General features: G+C 42.1%; 1 protein-coding gene across 1 annotated transcript; it reads right to left on the bottom strand.

Annotated features, from left to right (window-relative positions):
* Positions 1-23,115: 23,115 nt before the first annotated feature.
* On the bottom strand, positions 23,116-26,703 carry DMRTC1 (DMRT like family C1; the record flags this gene model as incomplete). The annotated part of the gene is made up of 6 exons (XM_079728055.1): positions 23,116-23,228; positions 24,210-24,357; positions 24,509-24,569; positions 25,451-25,700; positions 26,249-26,406; positions 26,489-26,703. 6 exons carry the CDS (start codon positions 26,701-26,703, stop codon positions 23,116-23,118), a joined length of 945 nt encoding a protein of 314 aa, XP_079584181.1.
* Between the last annotated feature and the right edge of the window lie 388 nt (positions 26,704-27,091).

Here is a 27,091-nt window from a genome sequence, read left to right as displayed (position 1 = left end):
CAATCTGACCGGTGAGAGATGCTATCTCATTGTAGTTTTGATTTGCATTTCTCTAATGATTAATGATGTTGAGCCTTCTTTTTTGTGTTTCTGGCAATCTGTATATCTTCTTTGGAGAAATGTCTATTTAGGACTTCTGCCCATTTTGGGATTGGGTTGTTTGTGTTTTTGATATTGAGCTGCATGAGCTGCTTGTAAATTTTGGAGATTAATCCTTTGGCAATTGCTTCATTTGCAAATATTTTCTCCCATTCTGAGGGTTGTCTTTGTGTCTTGTTTATGGTTTCCTTTGCTGTGCAAAAGCTTTGAAGTTTCATTAGGTCACATTTGTTTATTTTTGTTTTTATTCCCTTTTCTCTAGGAGGTGGGTCAAAAAGGATCTTGCTGTGATTTATGTCACAGACTGTTCTGCCTATGTTTTCCTCTAAGACTTTTATAGTGTCTGGCCTTACATTTAGGTCTTTAATCCATTTTGAGTTTATTTTTGTGTATGGTGTTAGGGAGTGTTCTAATTTCATTCTTTTACATGTAGCTGCACCACTGTGCATGCCCACAACTAGCCACTACAGCTGTCCACATGCATTTGCTAGCCTCAACTCCTGTCACTGGCTATCACTGCCATGCATTCACCAGCTGGTACCTTTGCAGATGCATGACTACCTGCCAATAGCCCAGGAACCCATGTGTGCTTGTGCACCTGGATCTGGCCCTGATCCTGTCATTGGCCTGCATCATTATACTCACAGCTAGCCTCTGCAGAAGTGCACCTGCATGTCCACTCCACCAACTCCTGTCACCAGCCCCCACTGCTGTATGTCTGCCCTCTCCTAGACTCTGCAGCCAAACAAGTGCACGCTGATAGCCCAGGCCTCTGCTGCTCTTCATGTGCCCACAGTTGGCCACAGCCCCTGTCACTGGACCCTAGCCCTCATTGTTGGACCTGGAGGTGCTGTTGAGGACCCCAAGAGTCCTTGCAGCCACCAAAGACTCCCTGCCGCACTTGTTGTCAAGGATGACACAGGTGTTGATGTGAACACCAGCTGCCTAAGCTAACAAGACACCACAACCCCTGGACATGGCCCTGCACCTGGCATGTCACATCACAGAGCCAGGACCACAGCACACTCCAGCATGCCCCCACCCACAGATGAAGATTTTTCTTACAGAAGTCAGTCCATAAAATCTGGGAGAGGTGATTGCTTCTTCAAATGAGCAGACATATATGCACAGCTACAGAGATAATGAAATATCAGGGAAACATGATACCACCAAAGAAACACAATAAACTTCTAGTAACTAACCCCAAAGAAATGGAGATCCATAAACTGCCTGACAAAGAATTCAAAATAATTGTTCTAAATAATCCCAGGGAGCTACAAAAGCACACAGATAAATAATTTAACAAAATCAAGAAAACAGTGCAAGAACAAAATGAGAAGTTCAAGAAAGAGATACAAAACATAAAGAAAAAGAGCCAAAGAGAAATATTTGAGCTGAAAAATACAATGAATTAACTAAAAATTGCAATAGAGAGTCTCAATGGTAGACACAATCAAGCAAAAGAAAGAATCAGAAAACTCAAAGGCAAGTCATTTAAAATTATCCAATGAGAGGAACAAAAAGAAAAAAAGAATAGAAAAGAAAAAAGCTATGGGACTTATGTGACACCATCAAATGAAACAATATTTGCATTATGGAAATCCAAAAATGAAATGAGTGGGAAAAAGGGGCAGTAAGCTTATATAAAGAAATGATGCTCGTAAACCTCCAAATTCTGCGGAAATAAATGAAGCTCAAAAGTTTCCAATCACTTTCAACCCAAGGAAGACTTCACCATGACATATAATAATAAAATTGTTAAAAATTAAAGACAAAGAGGGAATTCCCTGGCGGTCCAGTGGTTAGGACTCCATGCTTCCACTGCACGGGGCCTGCGTTTGATCCCTGGTCAGGGAACTAAGATCCCGCAAGCCACGCGGCACAGCCAAAAAAAAAAATTCTGTAAAAATATTTAGGAAAAGGAAACTTGAAAGCAGCAAGAAAAAAGAAACTTATCATAAACAAGGAAGTTTCCATAAGACAATCAGCAGATTTCTCAACAAGAACCTTGCAGGCTTAGACAGAGTGGAATTATATATTCAAAGTTCTAACTGGAAAATTTAAAAAACTGCCACCCAGGAATACTTTAGCTGGCAAAGCTAACCTTCAGAATTGAAGGAGAGATATAGACATTCCCAGATAAACAAAAGCTGAAAGAGTTGATCACCACTACCTGCCTTACAAAAAGTGCCAAAGGGGGTTGTTCAGTTGAAAGAAAGAATGTTAACAAGTAACATGAAATCATATAAAAGTATTAAACTCACTGGTAAAGGTAAATATACAGATTCAGAATACAGCAATATTGTAATGGTGATGTGTAAATCACATAACTCTGGTATAAAGGTTAAAATACAAAAGAATTAAAATTAATTTATAATTAATAAAAATTACATAATTTGTTAATGGATACACTACATAAAAAGATGTAAACTGTGACAACAAAAATATAAAATGTGGGAGGTGGGTAAAAGTGTTAAGCTTTTACATGCAAACAAAGTTGTTGTTATCAGCTTAGTATAGACTGTTATAACTATAAGATACTTTACGTAAGCTCCATGGTAACCACAAAGCAAAAAGCAATAGTAGATACACAAAAGAGAAAGATAAAGGAATCAAAGTATACCACTATAGAAAATCATCAAATCAAAATCACAAAGGAAGAAAGAGAAAAGTAGAGGAACAAAGGATCTGCAAAATATTCAGAAGACAATTAACAAAATAGCAACAGTAAGTCCTTACCCATCAATAATTATTTTAAACGTGAAATGGATTAAACTCCCCAATCAAAACAGAGTTGCTGAAGGAATAATACAACAGTACCGAACTATACGCTGCCCACAGGAGACTCACGTCACCATTAAGAACACTCATATCTGAAAGTGAAAGGATGGGAAAAGATATTCCATGTGAACAGAAACCTAAAGAGAACAGGAGCAACTTACTTATATTAGACAAAATACACTTTGCATCAAAATGATAATAATACCTATGGTCATTATAAAATGATAGAAGGGTCAATTCATTAAGAGGAAATAACAATAGTGTATATACATGCTCCAGCAACAGTGCTTCTAAATATATGAAGCAAATATTAACAGAGTTGAAGGGAAAAATAGAAAGCAATGCAATAATAGTAGGGGACTACAATAACCCACTTTCAACGATGGATAGATCATCCAGAAAATCAATAAGGAATCATTGGACCTGAGCTACTCTTTGGAGCAAATGAACCTAACAGACATATATAGAACATTCCATCCAACAGCAGCAGAATACAAATTCTTCTCAAGCATCTCCAGGATATATCATATGTTAGGCCACAAAGCAACTCTTAGCAAATTTTAAAAGATTTAAATCATACCAAGTATCATTTACAAACACAATGGTATGAAAGTAGAAACCAAAAACAGGAGGAAGACAGGACATTTCACATATAGGTGGAAATTAAACAACACAATCCTGAACAAACAATGGGTAAAAGAAGAAATAAAAAGAGAAATCAAAAAATATCTTGAGAAAGAAGCAAATATGGAAATGCAACATACCAGAACTTATAATATACAGTAAAAGCAGTTCTAAGAGGGAAGTTTATAACTATAAACATCTACATTAAGAAAAAAGAAAGATCTCAGATAAACTAGCTAACTTTACCTCTCAAGAAAATAGAAAAAGAACAAACTAAGCCCAAAGTTAGCACAAAGAAAGAAATAACAAAGATCAGAGCAGAAATAAATGAAATTAAGACTACAAAAATGATAGAAAAGATCAAGGAAATTTAGGTGTGTTTTGAAACGATAAAATTGACAAACCTTTGGGTAGACCAAGAAAAAAAGATAGGAAATACAATAAATAAAATCAGAAGTGAGAGAGGAGGCATTACAACTGACACCATAAAAAAATAATAAGAGGCTACTATGAACAATTTTATACCAATAAATTGGGAAACCTAGAAGAAATGTATAAATTCCTAGAAACATGCAAACCACCAACACCAAGATGAAAAAGTTGAAAATTTGAGCAGACCAATAACCAGTGATGAGATTGAATCAGTAATCAAAAATCTCCCAACAAAGAAGGGTCCAGAACCACAGCTTCAGTGGTGAATTCTACCAAACATTTAAGGAAGAATTGATACCAACCCTTCCAAAACTCTTCCAAAATACTAAAGAGGAGGAGGGAAGATTCCAAAGCTCACTTGATAAGGTCACCATTACCCTGATAACAAAGCCAGACAAGGACACCACAAGAAAAGAAAATTATAGGATAATATTCCTGATGAACATGGAAGCAAAAATCTCCAATAAAATACTAGGAAACTAAATTCAACAGCACATTAAAAGGATTACATAAGATGATCAAGTTGGCCTTATCCATAAGATACAAGAATGCTTCTACATATGCAAATAAAGAAATATGATATACCACATTAACAACATTAAGAATAAAAATCATATGATCCTGACAATAGATGTGGTAAAAAACATTTGACAAAATTCAACAATCTCTGATGATAAAAACTTTCAACAAATTAGGCACAGTAGGAATGTACCTCAACAAGATAAAAACATATATGACCACTAACATCACACTCAATGGAGAAAACCTGAAAGCTTTTCCTCTAGGATCAGGAATAAGACAAGGGTGCCCATTCTTACCACTTCTATTCAATATAGTACTAGAAGGCCTAGCCAGAGAAATTAGGCAAAAAAAGGAATAAAGGCCATCCAAATCATAAAGGAAGAAATAAAACTGTCTCTATTTGTAGATACTATGAGCTTATTTATAGAAATCCCTAACATTATAGCAAAAAGACTATTAAAAGTAATATACAAATTCAGTAAAGTTGTAGAATACAAAGTCAACATACAAAAACCAGTTGTATTTCTATATAGTAACAATAAATTATCCAAAAAGACCATAAGAAAAAAATATCCGTAAGAAAAAAATCCTATTTACAATAGCATCAAAAGGATAAAGTACTTAGGAATGAATTTAACCAGGAGGGTAAAGATCTATACACTGAAAATTATAAAACATTGATGAGACAAATCAAATAAGGCACAAATAAATGGAAATATATTTTGTGCTCATGGACTAAAAGAATAAATATTGCTATAATGTTCATTCTACGCAAAGCAATCTACAGATTCAATGCAATCCATTTCAAAATTCCATTGGCATGTTTCACAGAAATAGAAATAATCCTAAAAATTGTATGGAAACACAAAAGCCCCCAAGTAGCTAAAGCAATCATTTCTTTTTTTCAGCCACGTTGCGTGGCTTGCAAGATCTTAGTTCCCTGACCAGGGATCAAACCTGTGCCCCCTGCAGTGGAAGCATGGAGTCCTAACCACTGGACCACCAAGGAATTCCCTAGATAAAGCAATCTTTTTTAAAATATTTATTTATTTGGCTGTGCCAGGTCTTAGTTGCAGCACATGGGACCTTCATTGCTGACTGTGGGATCTTTTTTAGTTGCAGCATGTGGGATCTTTAGTTGTAGCATGCAGGATCTTTAGTTGTAGCATGTGGGATCTAGTTCCCTGATCAGGGATCAAACCTGGGCCCCCTGCATTGGGAACCCAGAGTCTTAACCACTGGATCACCAGGGAAGTTCCTAGATAAAGCAATCCTGAGCAAGAATAACAAAGGTGGAGGCATCATACTTCCTGACTTCAAACTAAATAACAAAGCTATAGTCATCAAACGCATATGTTACTGGCATACAAAGAGACACATGGTCCAATGGAACAAAATAAAGTGATTAAAAATAACCCCACACATATATGGTCAACCAATAGTTGACAAAGGAGCCAAGAATACTCAATGGGAAAGGATAGTCTTTTCAGTTAAATGGTGCTTAGAAAATTGGATATCCACATAAAACTGGATGCTTATTTTATACCATACATAAACGTCAACTCAAAATGGATTAAAGAATTAAATGTAAGATCTGAAGACATAAAATTCCTACATAGAGCGTATGCTCTTTGATATAGGTCTTGGCAATGAATTTTTGGATTTAACATTGAAAGCATAGGCAACAACAGCAAAAATAAACAGGGAGGACTATATAAAATTAAAGTGTTTCTGAACAGCAAAGACTCAATCAAAAAAAAATGAAAAGGCAACTTATGGAATGGAAGAAAATATTTGCAAACCATATCGGATAAGGGGTTAAATTCCAAAACTTATAAGGAACTCATATAATTCAATAGACAAAAAACAACCTAATTAAAAATGGGCAAAGGGGTCTTCCCTGGTGGTGCAGTGGTTGAGAATCTGCCTGCCAATGCAGGGGAGCCCTGGTCTGGGAAGATCTCACATGCCGTGGAGCAACTAGGCCCGTGAGCCACAATTACTGAGCCTGCGCGTCTGGAGCCTGTGCTCCGCAACAAGAGAGGTCGCGATAGTGAGAGGCCCGCGCACCTCAATGAAGAGTGGCACCCACTTGCCGCAACTAGAGAAAGCCCTCGCACAGAAACGAAGACCCAACACAGCCATAAATAAATAAAAATTTAAAAAAATTATTTTAAAAAAATGCGCAAAGGAATTGAATATACATTTTTCCAAAGGAGACGTACATATAAATGGCAACAGGTACATGAAAAGGTGCTCAACATCACTAATATCCAGGAAAATGCAAATCAAAACCACAGAGATATCACCTCACACTGTTAGAATGGCTATTATCAAAAACTCAAAAGATAAGTGATGGTGAGAATATGGAAAAAAGTGAACTCTTGTGAACGACTGGCAGAATGTAAGTTCAGCCACTATGGAAAACAGTATGGAGGGTCCTTGAAAATTAAATATAAAACTACTATATGATCCACCAATCCCACTTCTGAGTATATATCTGAAGGAAATAAAATATCTCGGATAGATATCCACACTCCCATCTTAACTGCAGCATTATTCACAGTAGCCAAAGTATGGAAACAACCTAAGTGTCCCTCAGTAGACGAATGGATAAAAAAATGTGATTGATACACACACAAACACACACACACACACTGGAGTATTTTATATTCTTTAAAAAGAAGAAAATCCTGACATTTGGGACAACACAGATGAACCTGAAGAACATTATCCTAAGTGAAATAAGTCAAGCACAGAAAGACAAATATCCAATGATCTCACTTATATGTGGAATCAAAAAAACAAAGTTGAACTTACAGTATCAGTCTGTTGAATAGTGGTTACCAAAGGTTGGGTGGTGGGGGGAAAGGGGATATACTGATCAAGGGGTACGTACTTTCAGTCATAAAATGGATAAGTTCTGGTGATCTAATGGTCAGCATGGTAATTATAGTTAATAATAATGCATACTTGAAAATTCCTAAGGGAGTAGACCTCTAGTGTTCTTATCACACACAAAAAAGGTAACTATGGGAGGTGATGAATATGTTAATTAGTTTGATTATGGTGATCTTTTCACGATGTATACATATATCAAAAAATTAGGGAAGATGAGGGGGATCACACAGGCTCAGTGACCCTCCCTGGGGAGTGAGCAGCTCGAACTATATATTTGGCACCCCAGCTCTGGGGTCCAACACCAGGAAGAAGAGTCCCTTAAGCTGGTTTGAAAACCAATGGGACTGAAAGGAGGGCTGTAAGAAACTGAGACTCTGCTCATAAACAGCACACACACTCCTGGGAACAAGGCAGAGTAAGCAGACTGAAACTGCCCAGGACTCTGGCTGGTTTCCCATCCATGTCAAATGCCTGCTCTGGCCCCTCTTGTTCCAGTGGAGCTCCCCAGTAGGGGGAAGGCAGCTGTTGCAAAGGAGAATGCACACTTGGGAAGCACAGACTTGGCTCGCACCCAGCACTTCTTCTGAAAGGGGTGAGGATGGACATTACTGGCATTTGCTGACAGATTGGAATGGTCTGGAGCTCTGACTGGTTTGCGGGAACCACCCCAGCACATGCCTGGACCACACCAGGTGCTCGCTATGGCCCCTCTCACTCCAGCACTGCTCCCTTTTTGGGCATAAGTGCTGATGCTGGGAGGGGGGAGTGTGCACACTTAGAGGAAAAGGAACCAGCACAGACCCAACCCTCAGGACTTCCACTCCAGCAACTTGGGACACTACCCCACCCCTGATAGGGCAGAGATAGCCACTGAGCATAGGGAGAAAATAGGAAAAGCCCGGCTCACACCTGGCTCTGGCTCTAGCCCCTCCATCTCCAGCCTGACCTCCCATTAAGGGGGTAGCTGCCAGTACACCCTGGGGAAAGATTTAACATGTGCTCACTTCAGATCCAGCTCTCCCACCAAAGCCACTGGGCACATGCAGACTGTGTAGAGATGCCTCCATACAAGGACACACTTTCAAGACTGGGATAGGTAACCATTTCACCTAATTTCATAGAGACAGAGGAAGTTAAGCAAAATGAGGAGAAAGAGGAATCTGTTCCAAATGAAAGAACAAGAAAAAAAAACCTGAAAAAACAACTAATGAAACAGAAAAATAGTTTACCAGATAAAAATTTCAATTAGTAATAAGAATGCTAACTGAACTAGGGAAAATAATAGGTGAACACAGTGAGAATTTAATATAAAAATTTTAATACAAAAGAACCAGTCAAAGCTGGAGAATACAATAACTGAAATGAAAACACACTAGAAGAAATTAACAGCAGACTACGTGATATGAAGAACACATAAGTGATTTGGACGATAGAATAATGAAAATAATCCAATCAGAACAGCAAAAAATTTTAAATGAGAATAGGTTAAGGAACTTCTGGGACAACATCAAGCATACTAACATCCACATTATAGGGGTACCAGAAGGAGAAGAGAGAGAGAGTGTGTTGAAAAGGTATTTGATGAAATTATGGCTGAAAATTTCCTGAACCTGAAGAAGGAAACAGATATCCAGGTACAATAAGCACAGAGAATCCCCAAAAAGATGAACCCAAAGAAACCCACACTGACATATCATAATTAAAATGGGAAAAGTTAAAGATAAAGAGAATTCTAAAGGCAGCATGAGAAAAACAGCAAGTCATATACAAGGAAATCCACATAAGGCTATCAGCTGCTCTTTTTGCAGAAACTTTGTAGCACAAGGGGATGGCATGATATATTTAAAGTGCTGAAAGGAAAAAAAAAAACCTAAAACCTAGGATACTCTAACCAGCAAGATTATCATTTAGAATAGGAGAGATAAAGAACTTCTCAGACAAGCAAACACTAGAAGTTCATCAAGACCAAACCAACCCTAAAAAAATATTAAAGTGTCTTCTATAAGTAGAAAAGAAAAGGATTCAACAAGAAGTATTTGTATGAAAGGAAAAATCCCACCATTAAAGGAAAATATATAGTTGAAGCTGTGGATCAACCACTTAAATAAACTAGTATGAAGATTGAAAGACAAAAAGTGTAAAATCAACTATAATTACAATAAACAGTTAATGGACAAACATGAAGATGTAAAATATAACATTAAAAACACTAAACGTCAGGGAGGGAAATAAAAATGTAGATCTTTTAGAATTTGTTTGAACTTAAATGATTATCAGTTTAAAACAAGTAGATATAGATAGATATGGGTCAAAATATATCAACCCCATGGTAACCACAAATCAAAATCCCACAATAGGTAGACAAAAACTGGAGAGAAAGAAACACAAGCATACCACTAAAGAAAATCATCAAACCGGAAGGGAAGAAACAAAAACAAGAAAAGAACTAAGAAGAAGTACAAAAATAACCAGAAAATAAGTAACAAAATGGCAATAAGTACATACCTATTAGCAATCATTTTAAACGTCAACAGACTAAATGTTTTAATCAAAAGAAATAGGGTGGCTGATTGGATAAAAAAAAGAGAACCTACTTATATGGGTCTCACGAGAGACTCACTTCAGAACTAAAGACACACACAGACTGAAAGTGAGGGGATGGAAAAGGATATTTCCTGCAAATGGAAATGACAAGAAAGCTGGGGTAACAATACCCATATCAGACAAAGTAGACTTTAAAATAAACTTCATAACAAAAGACAAAAAAAGCACATTATGTAATAATAAAAGGACCAATACAAGAAGAGGATATAACATTTGTTAACATATATGCAACTGGGGCTTCCCTGGTGGCGCAGGGGTTGAGAATCTGCCTGCCAATGCAGGGGACATGGGTTCGAGCCCTGGTCTGGGAGGATCCCACATGCTGCAGAGCAACTGGGCCCGTGAGCCACAACAACTGAGCCTGCACGTCTGGAGCTTGTTCTCTGCAACAAGAGAGGCCACGACAGTGAGAGGCCCGTGCACCGCGATGAAGAGTGGCCCGGCTCACCGCAACTAGAGAAAGTCCTCGCACGGAAATGAAGACCCAACACAGCCAAAAATAAATAAATAAATAAATTTATTAAAAAGAAAAAAAACAGGATCACCTAAAGATATTACGGAAATATTTACTCAAAGCAATCTACAGGCGGTTGTAGGAAGATGGTGGAAGAGTAAGACGTGGAGATCACCTTCCTCCCCACAGATACACCAGAAATTCATCTATATGTGGAACAACTCCTAAGAACACCTACTGAACGCTGGCAGAAGACCTCAGACCTCCCAAAAGGCAAGAAACTCCCCACGTACCTGGGTAGGGCAAAAGAAAAAAGAATAAACAGAGACAAAAGGATAGGGACGGAACCTGCACCAGTGGGAGGGACCCGTGAAGGAGGAAAGGTTTCCACACACTAGGCAGCCTAGGGAGAGGACTGGGCTTGGCGGCGTGAACACAGCCTGAAGGGGTTAGTGCACCACGGCTGGCCCGGAGGGAGTCCAGGAAAAGGTCTGGACCTGCCGAAGAGGCAAGAGACTTTTTCTTCCCTCTTTGTTTCCTGGTGCGCGAGGAGAGGGGATTAAGAGCGCTGCTTAAAGGAGCTCCAGAGACGGGCGCGAGCCGCGGCTAAAAGCGTGGACCCCAGAGACGGGCGTGGAACACTGGGCTGCTGTTGCCGCTGCCAAGAGGCCTGTGTGCGAGAGCAAGTCACTGTCCACACCCCCTTTCCGGGGAGCCTGTGCAGCCCGCCACTGCCGGGGTCCAGGGATCCAGGGATGGCTTCCCCGGGAGAGCGCACAGCGCGCCGTGGGCTGGTGCAACATGCCACCGGCATCTCCCGCCACAGGCTCACCCCACACTCGGTACCCCTCCCTCCCCCCGGACTGCGTCAGCAGAGTCCCCGAAGCAGCTACTGCCTTAAACCCGTCCTGTCTTGAGCGAAGAACAGACGCCCTCCAGTGACCTACACGTAGAGGCGGGGCCATAGCCAAAGCTGAGACCCGGGAGCTGTGAGAATAAAGAAGAGAAAGGGAAATCTCTCCTAGCAGCTTCAGAAGCAGTAGATTCAAGCTCCACAATCAACTTGATGTACCCTGCGTCTGTGGGATACATGAATAGACAACGAATCATCCCAAATTGAGGAGGTGGACTTTGAGAGCAAGATTTATGATTTTTTCCCCTTTTCCTCTTTTTGTGAGTGTGTATGTGTATGCTTCTGTGTGAGATTTTGTCTGTATAGCTTTGCTTCCACCATTTGTCCTAGGGTTCTATCCGTCCGTTTCTTGTTTCTTTTTTTTTAATTTTTTTTCTTAATAATTATTTTTTTATTTTAATAAATTTATTATACTTTATCATACTTTATTCTATTTTACTTTATCTTCTCTCTTTCTTTTTTTCCTACCTTCCCTCCTCCCTCCCTCCCTCCCTCTCTTCTCTCTGTTTCTTTCTTTCTTTCTACTTCTACTAATTCTATCTTTCTACTTTTCTCCCTTTTATTCTCAGCCATGTGGATGAAAGGCTCTTGGTGCTGCAGCCAGAAGTCAGTGCTGTGCCTCTGAGTGGGGAGAGCCAACTTCAGGACACGGGTCCACAAGAGACCTCCCAGCTCCACATAATATCAAACGACAAAAATCTCCCAGAGATCTCCATCTCAACACAAGCACCCAGCTTCATTCAACGACCAGCAAGCTACAGTGCTGGACACCCTATGCCAAACAACTAGCAAGACAGGGAACACAACCCCACCCATTAGCAGAGAGGCTGCCTAAAATCATGGTAAGTCCATAGACACCCCAAAACACACCACCAGACGTGGACCTGCCCACCAGAAAGACAAGATCCAGCCTCATCCACCAGAACACAGGCACTAGACCCCTCCACCAGGAAGCCTACACAACTCACTGAACCAACCTTAGCCACTGGGGACAGACACCAAAAACAACGGGAACTACGAACCTGCAGCCTGAAAAAAGGAGACTGCAAACACAGTAAGATAAGCAAAATGAGAAGACAGAAAAACACACAGCAAGTGAAAGAGCAAGATAAAAACCCACCAGACCTAACAAATGAAGAGCAAATAGGCAGTCTACCTGAAAAAGAATTCAGAATAATGATAGTAAAGATGATCCAAAATCTTGGAAATAGAATAGACAAAATACAAGAAACGTTTAACAAGGACCTAGAAGAAATAAAGATGAATCAAGCAACGATGAGAAACACAATAAATGAAATTAAAAATACTCTAGATGGGATCAATAGCAGAATAACTGAGGCAGAAGAACGGATAAGTGACGTGGAAGATAAAATAGTGGAAATAACTGCTGCAGAGCAGAATAAAGAAAAAAGAATGCAAAGAACTGAGGACAGACCCAGAGACCTCTGGGACAACATTAAACGCACCAACATTCGAATTATTGGGGTTCCAGAAGAAGAAGAGAAAAAGAAAGGGACTGAGAAAATACTTGAAGAGATTATAGTTGAAAACTTCCCTAATATGGGCAAGGGTAAGATGGGGCAAGGTGAGAGAGTCCCATTAAGGTATATACACTACCAAATATAAACTAGATAGCTAGTGGGAAGCAGCAGCATAGCACAGGGAGATCAGCTCTGTGCTATGTGACCAATTAGAGGGCTGGGATAGGGAGGGTGGAAGGGAGAGAGATGCACGAGGGCATAGATATGGGGTCATAGGTATAAGTATAATCAATTGATTTTGTTATAAAGAAAAGCTAACACACCCTTGTAAAGCAATTATACTCCAAGAAAGATGTTTAAAAAAAAAAAAAAAGAAAGAAAGAGTTATTTACCACAATGTTCATTGCAGCTCTCTTTACACTACCCAGGACATGGAAGAAGCCTAAGTGTCCACCAACAGCTGAATGGATATAAAACTTGTGACACATATATACAATGGAATATTACTCAGCCATAAAAAGAAATGAAACTGAGACATTTGTATTGAGGTAGATGGACCTAGCGTCTGTCACACAGAGTGAAGTAAATGAGAACAAGAAAAACAAATACCGTATGCTAACACATATATATGGAAACCAAAAAAAAAAATATATGGTCTTGAAGTACCTATGGGCTGGACAAGATAAAAGATGCAGACCTACTAGAGAATGGACTTGAGAACAGAGGGAGGGGGAAGTGTAAGCTGGGACAAAGTAAGAGAGTGGCATGTACACATATACAGTATAATATGTAAAACCGATTGCTCGTGTGAAGCAACTGCATAGCACACGGAGATCAGCTCGGTGCTTTGTAACCAATTAGAGGGCTGGTATATGGAGGGTTGGAGGGAGGGAGATGCAAGAGTACAGAGATATGTGGACATATGTATATGTATAACAGATTCACTTGTTATAAAGCATAAAATAACACACCATTGTAAAGCAATTATAATCCACTAAAGATGTTAAAAAAAAAAAAGAAAGAGTCATGTACCACAATGTTCATTGCAGCTCTATTTACAAGAGCCAGGATATGGAAATAATCTAGGTGTCCATCGACAGATACATGAATATAGAACAGGTGGCACCTATATACGATGGAATATTACTCAGCCATAAAAAGAAACGAAATTGACTCATTTTTATTGAGGTAGAGGGCCCTAGAGTCTGTCATACAAAGTGAAGTAACTGAGAAAGAGAAAAAGAAATACCGTATGCTAACACAAATATATGGAATCAAAAAAAATGGTCCTTAAGAACCTAGGGGCTGGGGACTTCCCCGGCGGCACAGTGGTTAAGAATACACCTACCAGTGCACAGGACACGGGTTCGAGACCTGATCCGAGAAGATGCCACATGCCACGGAGCAACTAAGCCGTGCTCCAAAATTACTGAGACTGTGCTCTAGAGCCCACGAGCCACAAACTACTGAGCTCGTGTTCTGCAACCACTGAAGCCCATGCACCAAGAGCCCGTGCTATGCAATAAGAGAAGTCACCGCTCGAAGCAACTAGAGAAAGTATGTGTGCAGCAAAGAATACCCAACACAGCCAAAAAACCAAACAAACCAATAAATAAATTTACTAAAAAAAAAGGGTGCCAAAAAAAAAAGAACCTAGAGGCTGTACAGAAATAAAGACGCCGACATGCTAGAGAATGGACTTGAAGACACAGGGAGGGGGAAGGATAAGCTGGTACAAAGTAAGAGAGTGGCATGTACACATATACACTACCAAATGTAAAACCGATTGCTAGTGGGAAGCAACTGCATAGCACAGGTCGATCACCTCAGTGCTTTGTGACCATTTAGAAGGCTGGGATATAGAGGGTGGGAGGGAGGGAGATGCAAGAGGGCACAGATATGGGGACATATGTATATGTATAACTAATTCACTTTGTTATAAAGCAGAAACTAACACATTCTTGTAAAGCAATTTTACTCCAATAAACATGTTAAAAAAAGAGAGAGTCATGTACCACATTGTTTATTGCAGCTCAATTTACACTAGCCAGCATATGGAAGCAGCCTAAGTGTCCATCAACTGATGAATGGATAAAACAAGTTGTGGCATATATATACAACAGAATATAATGCAGCCATAAAAAGAAACGATATTGAGTCATTTGTATTGAGGTAGATGGACCTAGAATCTGTCATACATGGTGAAGTAACTGAGAAAGAGAAAAACAAATACTGTGTGCCAACACATATATATGGAATCTAAAAAAAAAAAAAAAAAAAAAAAAGGTCCTGAAGAAACCAGGGGCTAGACAGGAATAAAATGCAGACCTACTAGAGAATGGACTTGAGGACACAGGGAAGGGGAAGTATAAGCTGGGACAAAGTAAGAGAGTGGCATATACATATATACACTATCATATGTAAAACCAATTGCTACTGGGAAACAACTGCATAGCACAAGGAGATAAGCTCGGTGCCTTGTGACCACTTAGAGGGCGGGGAGAGGGAGTGTGGGAGGAAGGGAGATGCAAGAGGGTAGAGATATGGGGACATATGTATATGTATAACTGATTCACTTTGTTATTATGCATAAACTAACACACCCTCCTAAAGCAATTATACTCCAATAAAAAAAAAAAAGAAAGTCATGTACCACAATGTTCATTGCTGCTCTATTTACACTAGCCAGGACATGGAAGCAGCCTAAGTGTCCATCAACAGATGAATGGATAAAAAACTTGTGGCACATATATACAATGGAATATTACTGAGCCATAAAAAGAAACGTAATTGAGTCATTTGTACTGAGGTAGATGGACCTAGAGTCTGTCATACAGAGTGAAGTAAGTGAGAAAGAGAAAAACAAATACCGTATGCTAACAAGTATATATGGAATCTAAAAAAAAAAAAATGGTCCTTAAGAACCTAGGGCCTGGGGACTTCACTGTTGGCACAGTGGTTAAGAATCTGCCTTCCAGTGCAGGGAACATGTGTTCGAGCCCTGGTCCAGGAAGATCCAACATGCCGCACAGCAACTAAGCCATGTGCCACAACTACTGAGCCTGTGCTCTAGAGTCCATGAGCCACTAACTACTGAGCTCGTGTGCTGCAAGTACTGAAACCCGTGCACCTAGAGCCTGTGCTCTGCAATAACAGAAGCCACCGTTCGAAGCAACTAGAGAAAGTACGTGTGCCACAATGAACTCAACACGGCCAAAAAAACAAACAAACAAATAAATTTACTTTAAAAATGTTGCTAAAAAAAGAACCTATGAGTTGGACAGGAATAAAGATGCAGATTTACTAGAGAATGGACTTGAGCACACAGGGAGGGGGAAGGGTAAGCTCGGACAAATTAAGAGAGCGGCATGTACATACATACACTACCAAATGTAAAACTGATTGCTAGTGGGAACAAACCGCGTAGCACAGGGATATCAGCTCGATGCTGTGTGACCACCTGGAGGGATGGGATAGGGAGGGTGAGAGGGAGGGAGATGCAAGAGGGCAGAGATATGGGGACATATGTATATGTATAACTGATTCACTTTGTTAGAAAGCATAAAATAACACACCGTTGTAAAGCAATTATAATCCACTAAAGATGTTAAAAAAAAAAAAGAGTCATGTACCACAATGTTCATTGCAGCTCTATTTACAAGATCCAGGACATGGAAGTAACCTAGGTGTTCATCGACAGATACATGAATATAGAACAGATGGCACCTATATACAATGGAATATTACTCAGCCATAAAAAGAAATGAAATTGAGTTATTTGTAGTGAGGTGGATGCACCTAGAGTCTGTCATACAGAATGAAGTAAGTCAGAAAGCGAAAATAAAATACCGTATGCTAACACATATATATGGAATCTAAGAAAAAGGAAAATGGTTCTGAAGAACTAGGGATAGGACCGGGATAAAGACGCTTACGTATAGAATGGACTTCAGGACCCAGGGAGGGGCAACGGTAAGCTGGTGCAAGGTGAGAGAGTATCATTGACGTATATACACTACCAAATGTAAACTAGATAGCTAGTGGGAATCAGCCACATAGCACAGAGAGATCAGCTCGGTACTTTGTTACCACCTAGAGGGCTGGGATATGGAGGGTGGGAGGGAGGGAGATGCATGAAGGCAGAGATATGGGGACATATGTATATGTTTAACTGATTCACTTTGTTACAAAGCATAAAGTAACACACCCTTGTAAAGCAATTATACTCCATTAAACATGTTAAAAGAAAAAAAACAAAAAAATACAGAGTCATGTACCACAATGTTCATTGCAGCTCTGTGTACAGTAGCCAGGATATGGAAGTAACCTAAGAGTCTATCGACAGACACATGGATAAAGATCATGTGGCTCCTATATACAATTGAATATTACTCAGTCGTAAAGAGAAACCAATTTGCGTCATTTGTATTGAGGTAGATGGACCTAGAATCTGTCATACAGAGTGAAGTAAGTGAGAAAGAGAAAAACAAATACTGTATGCTAACAAGTATATATGGAATCCAAAAAAAAATGGTCCTGAAGAACGTAGGGGCTGGGGACTTCCCTGGTGGCACAGTGCTTAAGAATCCACCTGCCAGTGCAGGGGACACGGGTTCAAGCCCTGGTCCGGGAAGATCCCACATGCCGCGGAGGAACTAGGCCGTGTGCCACAATTACTGACCCTGTGCTCTAGAGCCCACGAGCCCCTAACTACTGAGCGGCTGTGCTGCAATTACTGAAGCCTGGGCACCTAGAGCCCATGCTCTGCAATAAGAGAAACCACTGCTCTAAGCAAATAGAGAAAGCACGTGTGCCGCAATGAAGACTGAACACAGCCAATAGAATAAACAAATCAATCAATCAATTTACTAAAAAAATAAGGTGCTAAAAAAAATAGAACCTAGGGACTGGACAGGAATAAAGACGCAGACCTACTAGAGAATGGACTTGAAGACAAAGGGAGGGGGAAATGTAAGCTAGGACAAAGTAAGATAGTGGTATGTACATATATACACTATCATATGTAAAACCGATTCCTAGTGGGAAGCAACCGCATAGCACAAGAAGATCAGCTCGGTGCTTTCTGACCACCTAGAGGGCTGGGACAGGGAGAGGGAGAGGGAGGGAGAGGCAAGAGGGCAGAGATATGGGGACATATGTATATGTATAACTGATTCACTTTGTTATAAAGCATAAACTAACAAACCCTTGTAAAGCAATTATACTGCACTAAAGATGTTTAAAAAAAAAGAGTTATGTACCACAATGTTGATTGCAGCACTATTTACAATAGCCAGGACATGGAAGTAACCTAAGTGTCCATCGACAGATACATGGGTAAAGATCATGTGGCACCTATACAAAATGGAATATTACTCAGCCATAAAAAGAAACGAAATTGAGTTGTTTGTAGTGAGGTGGATGGACCTAGAGTCTGTCATACAGAATGAAGTAAGTCAGAAAGAGAAAAACAAATACCGTATGCTAACACATATATATGGAATCTAAAAAAAAGAAAAATGGTTCTGAAAAACTAGGGACAGGACCGGGATAAACACGCACACGTTTAGAATGGACTTCAGGACCGAGGGAAGGGAAAGGGTAAGCTTGGGCAAGCTGAGAGAGTACCATTTACGTATATACACTACCAAATGTAAACTAGATAGGTATTGGGAAGCAGCCGCATAGCACATGGAGATCAGCTCGGTGCTTTGTGGCCACCTACAGTGCTGGGATAGGGAGGGTGGGAGGGAGGGAGATGCAAGAAGGCAGAGATATGGGGACATATGTGTATGTATAACTGATTCACTTTGTTATAAAGCAGAAACTAACACACCATTGTAAAGCAATTATACTCCTCTTAAGATGTTAAAGAAAGAAAAAAAAGAAAGAGTCATGTACCACAATGTTCATTGCACCTCTATGTAAAATATCCAGGACGTGGAAGTAACCTAACTGTCCATCGACAGATACATGGATAAAGAACATGTGGCACCTATATACCAAGGAATATTACTCAGCCATAAAAAGAAACGAAATTGAGTTATTTGTAGTGAGGTGGATGGACCTAGAGTCTGTCATACAGAATGAAGTAAGTCAGAAAGAGAAAAACAAATACCATATGCTAACACATATATATGGAATCTAAAAAAAAGAAAAATGGGTCTGAAGAACTAGGGACAGGACCGGGAAAAAGTGGCACAGCAGAGAATGGATTTCCGGACCAAGTGAGGGGCAAGGGTAAGCTGGGGCGAGGTGAGAGAGTACAATTGAAGTATACACATTACCAAATATAAACTAGATAGCTAGTGGGAAGCAGCCGCATAGCACAGGGAGATCAGCTCGGTGCTTTGTGACCACCTAGATGGCTGGGATAAGGAGGGTGGGAGGGAGGGAGATGCAAGAGGGCAGAGATATAGGGACATATGTATATGTATAACTGATTTACTTTATTATAAAGCATAAATTAACACACTCTTGTAAAGCAATTATACTCCACTAAAGATGTTAAAGAGAGAAAAAAAAAGAGAAAGAGTCATGTACCACCATGTTCATTGAAGCTCTATTTACAATAGCCAGGACATGGAAGTAACCTAAGTGTCCATCGACAGATACATGGATAAAGAACATGTGGTGCCTATATACAATGGAATATAACTCAGCCATAAAAAGCAACGAAATTGAGTTATTTGTAGTGAGGTGGATTGAACTAGAGTCTGTCATACAAAATGAAGTAAGTCAGAAAGAGAAAAACAACCACCATATGCTAACACATATATATGGAATCTAAAAAAAAGAAAAATGGTTCTGAAGATCTAGGGACAGTACCGGGATAAAGACGCACAGGTATAGAATGGACTTCATGACCCAGGGAGGGGCAAGGGTAACCTGGTGCGAGGTGAGACAGTACCATTGACGTATATACACTACCAAATATATGCTAGATAGCTAGTGGGCAGCAGGTTCATAGCACATGGAGATCAGCTCTGTGCTTTGTGACCACCTAGAGGGCTGGGATAGGGAGGGTGGGAGGGCAGGAAATGCAAAAGGCAGAGATATGGGGATATATGTATATGTATAACTGATTCACTTTATTATAAAGCGTAAATTAACACACCCTTGGAGAGAAGTTATACTCCACTAACTCTCTTTAAAAAAAAAAAAAAGAAAGAAAGAGTCATGTACCACAATGTTCCGTGCAGCTCTATTTACACTAGCCAGAACATGGATTCAGCCTAAGTTTCCATCAACATGTGAATGGATAAAAAAGTTGTGGCACATATATACAATGGAATATTACTCAACCATAAAAAGAAATGAAATTGAGTCACTTGTATTGAGGTACATGGACCTAGAGTCTGTCAAACAGAGTGAAGTAAGTGAGAAAGAGGAAAACAAATACCATACGCTAACACATATATATGGAATCTAAAAAAAAAATTGTCCTGGAGAACCTAGGGGCTGGACAGGAATAAAGACGCAGACCTACTAGAGCATGGACTTGAACACAGAGGGAGGGGGAAGGGTAAGTTAAGACAAAGTAAGAGAGTGGCATGTATATATAAACACTACCAAATATAAAACCGATTGCTGGTGGGAAGCAACCGCATAGCACAGGGAGATCATCTTGGTGCTTTGTGACCACCTAGAGGGCTGGGATAGGGAGGGTGGGAGGTAGGGAGATGCAAGAGGGCAGAGATACGGGGACATATGGAAATGTATCACTGATTCACTTTGTTATAAAGCAGAAACTAACACACCATTGTAAAGCAATTATACTCCAATAAAGATGTGAAAAAAAAAGAAATCAATGACGAATACTCTCCCCTCACTTTAGGCTGTTCTTGGTCAAAAAGCAGTGGTAGCAGCCCTTTAAAGTCCTGTGGTGTTAGTGTGACCTATTTTGGAGGAGGTGCCTCTCTAGGCAAGAGCCTCAAGCAGTGGAGTGCTGGAGGGTACTCTTACTGGAACTTAAGAGGCGACTATCACGTTGTCGGGAATTTTGTGAGCCAGCTTTTAAACACAGCTGTTATTAAAACTAAATTGTATACGGTAACAATTACATTACATACATTATATTGAAAACGAGCATAATACATGATCAGAAGTCATCCATTCCTAATTATTTTCCTACATTTTACTATTAGCTATGATCTTGAGATTGTGCATATTTATTGTAACTGAATGATGGAAATGCATCTCTTCCCAACTCTGCATCAAAGGACATCAAGTTGGTAGCTTGAAATCGGCAAATGCTACAACACAGGGCGATTCTTCCAACCCTCGTCCTCCCCCACAGAGCCTGTTGTTAAACATTTACCTGCATGGCACTGGTTGAGATTGATCCACTCTGCAGATACCCTGGTGTGGTGGATATCCTCAGATCCAACCAGTGTTGTTATATACCATACCAGAGTCAAGAGCTAACTCACACTGTTATGTAAAGTGATAGTTTAAACCTGTGACCAAAGGATAGTTCACAAAAGATGTTTAACGTCTACCATTTATAACAATGTCCTAAGACGCCCATACTATGCCATTAAGAGACTTTTTTTAAAAAGTTATAGCTCGGGCTTCCCTGGTGGCACAGTGGTTGAAAGTCCGCCTGCCGATGCAGGGAACACGGGTTCGTGCCCTGGTCTGGGAAGATCCCACATGCCACGGAGCGGCTGGGCCCGTGAGCCATGGCTGCTGAGCCTGCGCATCCGGAGCCTGTGTGCCGCAAGGGGAGAGGCCACAACAGTGAGAGGCCCGCGTACAGCAAAAAAAAAAAAAAAAAAAAAGGTATAGCTCAACACGTGTTGGGATGTGGTGGGGGTGGGTGGGCAGGATCATGAACATCAGCAGAGGACTGAGAGGCAAGTGCAGGTAAGATCTGATCAATTCCTATAGATTGTTACTTTGAGTATGAAATAAAGGGATAATTTTTGAAAGACCCTTCTGACTGGGTGTCTGCGGCTTCAAGTTTTGAACTTCTCACTCGACACTTTGTAAAAAAGTAAACTTATTAGCTAATTTAGGGCAAGGCAAAGAGAAGGGAGTCTCCACGCATCTTTGGCTAAACATTTCCCTTCAAACACTTCTGCAACTCTTTGAGCGCATTTCCTCATATGTAAAAGGGTGATAATAATGCTTAGCTTACAGAGCTGTTGTGAGGTTATATGTGCTTAGCATACAGTGAACACAGAATAACGAAATGATAATGATTCTTCCTTGTATTTCCTGGGTCCTTCAAAAGTAGTCCCCAGGTCTAATTCATCTCTGCTCTTTGATTCTTCTTGTCCTGATTGGCTTCAGTTTCCCCCCACTGTAAAATACATACTGGAGTAGAATCAAACCGGCATTCCGTTGGCCAAAGTTGGCCTGCTTGGACGTGTTGTTTGGCCCATGTAAAGGGCTTAAAGAGGAAACCAGAGCCAACATTTGAAAATTGAGATATTTTACATAGAAATCTAGAATTTCATCTTCTCTTGAAAAATCAGGAGATGGGGCAACAATGAGTCCACATTCCTGCATGGCAACAATTGGCTAGAGCCAAGTGACAGCTGCCCCCTTAGGTAGAGCATGCACTGTCAATTGGCCAGACCCCATCTGGCCTGCTCTACTGCTTGATTCTGCAGACATCTCAATTTGTGGCCCTCTGGACAACTGGAAGCAGTCTATGCCAGGAAAGGCATAGGCACTTACTGGCGGAATGAATAAATCTCCTACCCCCTTTTTTTTCTCTCTCTACCATTTGCTTATCTAGCCATGTTAAGAAATCCCAGTTATTGAGTAAAGAGCTTCTCCCTTTGAAAAGTGAATTGAACAAGTCTGTTAGAGTCAGGAGAGTCTAAGTTATACTGTGGTAACAAACAACTCCTATATCTTAGTGCCTTACAACAAGGGTTTATTATTTGCTCACACACACAAACCTAGACACAAAATGAAAACATCCTCAGATTTTCACATGCATGGATAAGTATATGAGCGTGCCAGTATGTTCACAATCATGAATCAAATAAAAACTCTGGCAGATGAACATATGAACTCACACAGAACCCTATTTAGAGACTGATCAGCTTAGATTGTACAACCCTGTTTTCATAAGAGACATTAAAAGGCCCTGGGATCCAAGAAAGTAAAGGATGGAGGTACAAGAATATCCATCCTCAGTCAAGGAATTGCCCCATATAAAAAAACGGGTCTGAAAGTTTATATAAGCGCCTACAGGCTTAAAAAAAGACAGTAAGAATTTTGGACATTAAGCAATTTGCAAATGCATACATAGGCAGTATTTTAGTGAGTTCTCCCCCTCTGGGCTTCTAGCTCAAGGGGGAGATGCACCCCAGGTGTCCATCAGGCAGAGAAACGGAGCTGGCCGGTGCGGGTCCAAGAGAGGGGTTAGGAGGCTGAAGTCCTCTATCTCCAGCAGGAGCTGTAGACAAAAAGCAAGGGGTCAGGGTCCGGTCACATCCATTTCCCCTCCCGGCTCTCCCCTCTTTTTTATTCCACCCAATCAAGGCTTTGTCACCTGGACTGTATTGCACAGAGCTCTTCCTTGCTGGTTTGCCCATCTCAAGTCCTGCCTCCTCCAAACCCTCCATCACAGCCACCACATTTCTTTTTGTCAAGCCCAGCATCTCTGAATATGCTCCTCCCTAGTTCAGACATTCCCTGGCTCCTCATCAACCACAGTTGCTGATCTAACCACCTAAGCCTGGCATGCCAGACCTTCGTGACTGGTAGCCTCTCCACCCTCATCCCCTCTGTTCCAGCAGTTCCCTCAGGGTGGCTGCTTCACTCACACTCCATACCGAATGCACCATTTTGGTCTGGTCGTGCCCAGCCTACCCTCTCAGCCTACCCAAGTGTCTATCTCGCCTCCAGTCCTTCCTCCCCAGGCTCATCAGTGAGATGCAGCCAAAAAACACGACTTGTGAAGGCATCCGTGCTCCACCTTGAAACTGGAAGCTCCCTGAAGGCAGGAACAAGATCTCCTTCTGGACTAGGCTCTTACCACCTATGTATGTCCTTCCCAGGTCACAGCAGACTTCAGGGGTCTGGATAGAAAGCCCTGGGCTGGGAGTCAGGAGACCTGGTTCTTCCACTTGATATGCTGCATGCCCTAGGGTAAGTTCCTGCTACTCTTAGGGACTTGGTTTCCTTATTTCTTGACATCAGGGCACTGCACATTTGCTGTTGAGCACAACGCTCGATGAACCGATGATTCACTGAACAACCATCTACTGCCACTTCAAGAGTCAGACTGAGGAGCTTGGCTGCCTGGGCCCAAAGAGGTTCAACCCCCAACCCCCCTCCAACTCTGACTTCCCAGTCAGGCCCTGCTTAACACAACCGCCTCCCATTTCCCAACTATCCCCAACCCCCCATGTTCTCCTTTCAAAGACCAGGCTACCTGGTGCAACACAGGGCTGGAGCACGGAGATGGAGCCAGAAGGGGCCTGGGATGATTCTCGCAGAGCCAGCAGAGCCACGGCCGCTTCCAGTTTTTGCTGCCACTCTGAGGAGGCAGCAACCGAGGCCTGGTCGGAAGCTTTGGGAGCCTGCAAAGCAAAGGATGTGAGAGAATGGGAGCTGGGAACCCACACCTGCCCCATGCCCCTTCAGTCCCCAGCCACCCTGAGGCCTTCTGCTCTTCTCCTTCACTAAGCTTGGCCCCTGCCAGGGTTCTGGACCCCACAATTTCCCCAGAATCCATGGCTGCAGTAGAAGGGGGTTAAGGGTGGCACAGGGCTGGAGGATCAGAGTTGAGCATCTAGGAACAAGGAAAGGAGAGGCCAGGGGATTTATCCCTCTGGCAGGCACATACTACCAGTAGAGAGAGAAGAGCAAGGATTTTGCAATATCTGCATGTGGGAGTCTGGATGCCAGCTGGCCATTAATCGTCGTGGCTTGGACAAGTCGGTTCCCCTGCTTGGACTGTCTTCTTTTCTGTATCTTATTTTTCTATATCTTTCCTGAGACACTAATTCCTCCCAGCTTTTTCAAAACTCCTAAGGCAACAGTAAAGATTATGGGAAGTCAGAGGTGTGTGTGTTTTAATCTGCAAGGCACCTGGAGTGACGTGATTACTGTCCCTGTCCAAGGACTGGTTCTTGCCTCCATATTCCCCAATCAAGTTCCCCAAGGCACTTGAAGGGCCAGCTTGGCTCATCTCCAGGAACTTTTCTCTGGCCGTTATTAGACTCTCGCCTGGGTGAGATGGTGGGCCTCACCATCATGGCCCCCCTTCTCAGCAGGAGCTTCTATCCCATCGATTTGTTTCATGTGGAATAACAGCCTCCAGTTGTCAAAGGCCTGCTATGTGGCAGGCCTTGTGCTAGTCCTCTTGTCAATGTTATAGGTGTAGAATATTGTCCCCTCTCAGTACACTGATAGGAAAATAGAGGCTCAGAGATGTAAAGTTACTTGTCCAAAGTCTCACAAATTGGAAACGGCAAAGCTGGGAGAGCTCTGTCGTTGCCCCATAGTCTGAGATGCCACCTCCTCCTCCTCCTCCTCCTCCTCCTGCTCCTCCTCCACTTGCACCGCACTGCCTCCACTTCCTCTTTCTTGCTCCCATGGCTTTAACAAGAAGTTTGGGCACTCAACAACAAAATATACAACTAGCTCCATGGTCCTTCTCACTCTACTCACCTGCTGGGCAGGGCAGGGGCTCTGTGTGACTTCCTGGAAAGAGAAATTGTTAGTTGCTTCTTCAAGGGTGCTGGAGTCCAGGATAGAGACAAAGATTCCGAGACCAGACCGATCAGCAGAGCTCCTTGGGAGCTTGCCTGCAGGAGCAGAGAGCACAGGTTGGAGTCAGGGACCAAGCCGGCCATGGAAAGGAGATGTGGGCATGTTTTAGGACAAGGATAGGAGCCCAGGATGTCAGAGTTGGGAAGACCTTGAAGACCAGATAGTCCTACTCTTCATGTTGGGACTGGGGACTATGAGACCCAGAGAGAAATATTTTTTCCCCAGTGTCATATGGCAAGTTTCAGTAGGGTTAGAGATGGTACCCAGGTCTTCAGGACACAGGAAGGGGTCTGGGCAGTGGCTGAGGTGGAAGCTTCCCACACTGTCCCCAGACTCCTCCCCAGGGGTTGCACAGGGGTGGGCCTCAAGCTGATGTTCTCCTTCCCAACTGTGAGAGACTGGGGACTGCTTAGGTGAGCCTTTCCCCCTGAACATCCCCCCTGACCCTACCTCCCTCCCAATCTGAGGCCTCATCCCACTGTGGACCTTTTTGACCGCACAGCCCCCCACTCAGATCTCTCCAGCCCACCAACACTTGGTAGATAATATTGATGAGGTTTTATAGTTGGGGAAGCTAAGGCCCAAGGAGTAACTTGCCCAAAGCCACATCGAAATTGGGTGGTAGGACTGGTGACAGAACTACTCATGCTCTCTACACCCAAAACTCAGACCCCCTCCCTGGCCAGAGATACTCACCGGGGACTCCTGCTTGAATGGCCAACTTGTTGACATGGCTGTGAGCTTTGGGAGAGGTGGTCCCACTCTTTATCAGTCCTTCAGTCAGGTGCCTCTTTCGGCGTGGCCCCTGCTCCGACTTCAAGGCACTCTCAGCAGGCAAGATGCTGCAGTGTTCCCTAAAGTGGGGGATTGCAGGTCTAAAGTCAGTCACCTTTAGAGGAGGCCCACTCCCCTCCGCTTGTCAGACACCATACTCACGAGAAGAGGGCACACTTGTGACACTCGCAGACCTCGAAGAGGCAGAAGTGCTCCTGGTCCTTGATTTGGTCAGTGGTGCCGTGGTTGTGGCAGCGGGAACAGCGACATATAGCTCTTCTGGGGTCAAGTTCAATCCCCCATGGGGCTCCGGTCTCAAGTCCAGTGTTGGAGTCGGGGGTGCCGCAGGGCACAGCAGGCATTTCATAGGGATCCATGGTTCTAGAGCAAGGAGTGGAGGTCAGGGTGGCCACATGATCCCCTACCCACAACGTACTTCCTCTGCCCTTGGAAAACCCCATCTGAGGTGGCTGGATTCTTCTCCACCCAGCTCACCGCTGAAATGAGATTGTACCCTCCCTTCTTACTTTGTGTAGCCTCCTTCCCAGGGAGCTCCACTCATGCATAGGCAGGTTCCAAGAAACTGTGGGCATGGGTCTTGTATACTTTCAATCCAATTACTAGTCCCTCTGCTTACCTTCACTCCACATAGACACCCTTTTCAGGCATGCACATGCACTCTCATGCCCCCTTCGAGAATTACTACTTCCCTTTCTTATGTATCATCTTGTACTCTGCTATGCCCAGCTATTATTCCTGGCATCC

The sequence above is a fragment of the Hyperoodon ampullatus genome, assembly GCF_949752795.1.
Source record: "Hyperoodon ampullatus genome assembly, chromosome: X".
Classification (NCBI taxonomy): domain Eukaryota; kingdom Metazoa; phylum Chordata; class Mammalia; order Artiodactyla; family Ziphiidae; genus Hyperoodon; species Hyperoodon ampullatus.
Note: the sequence above shows the minus strand (reverse complement) of the source record. Positions and strands in the feature narration are given on the sequence as shown.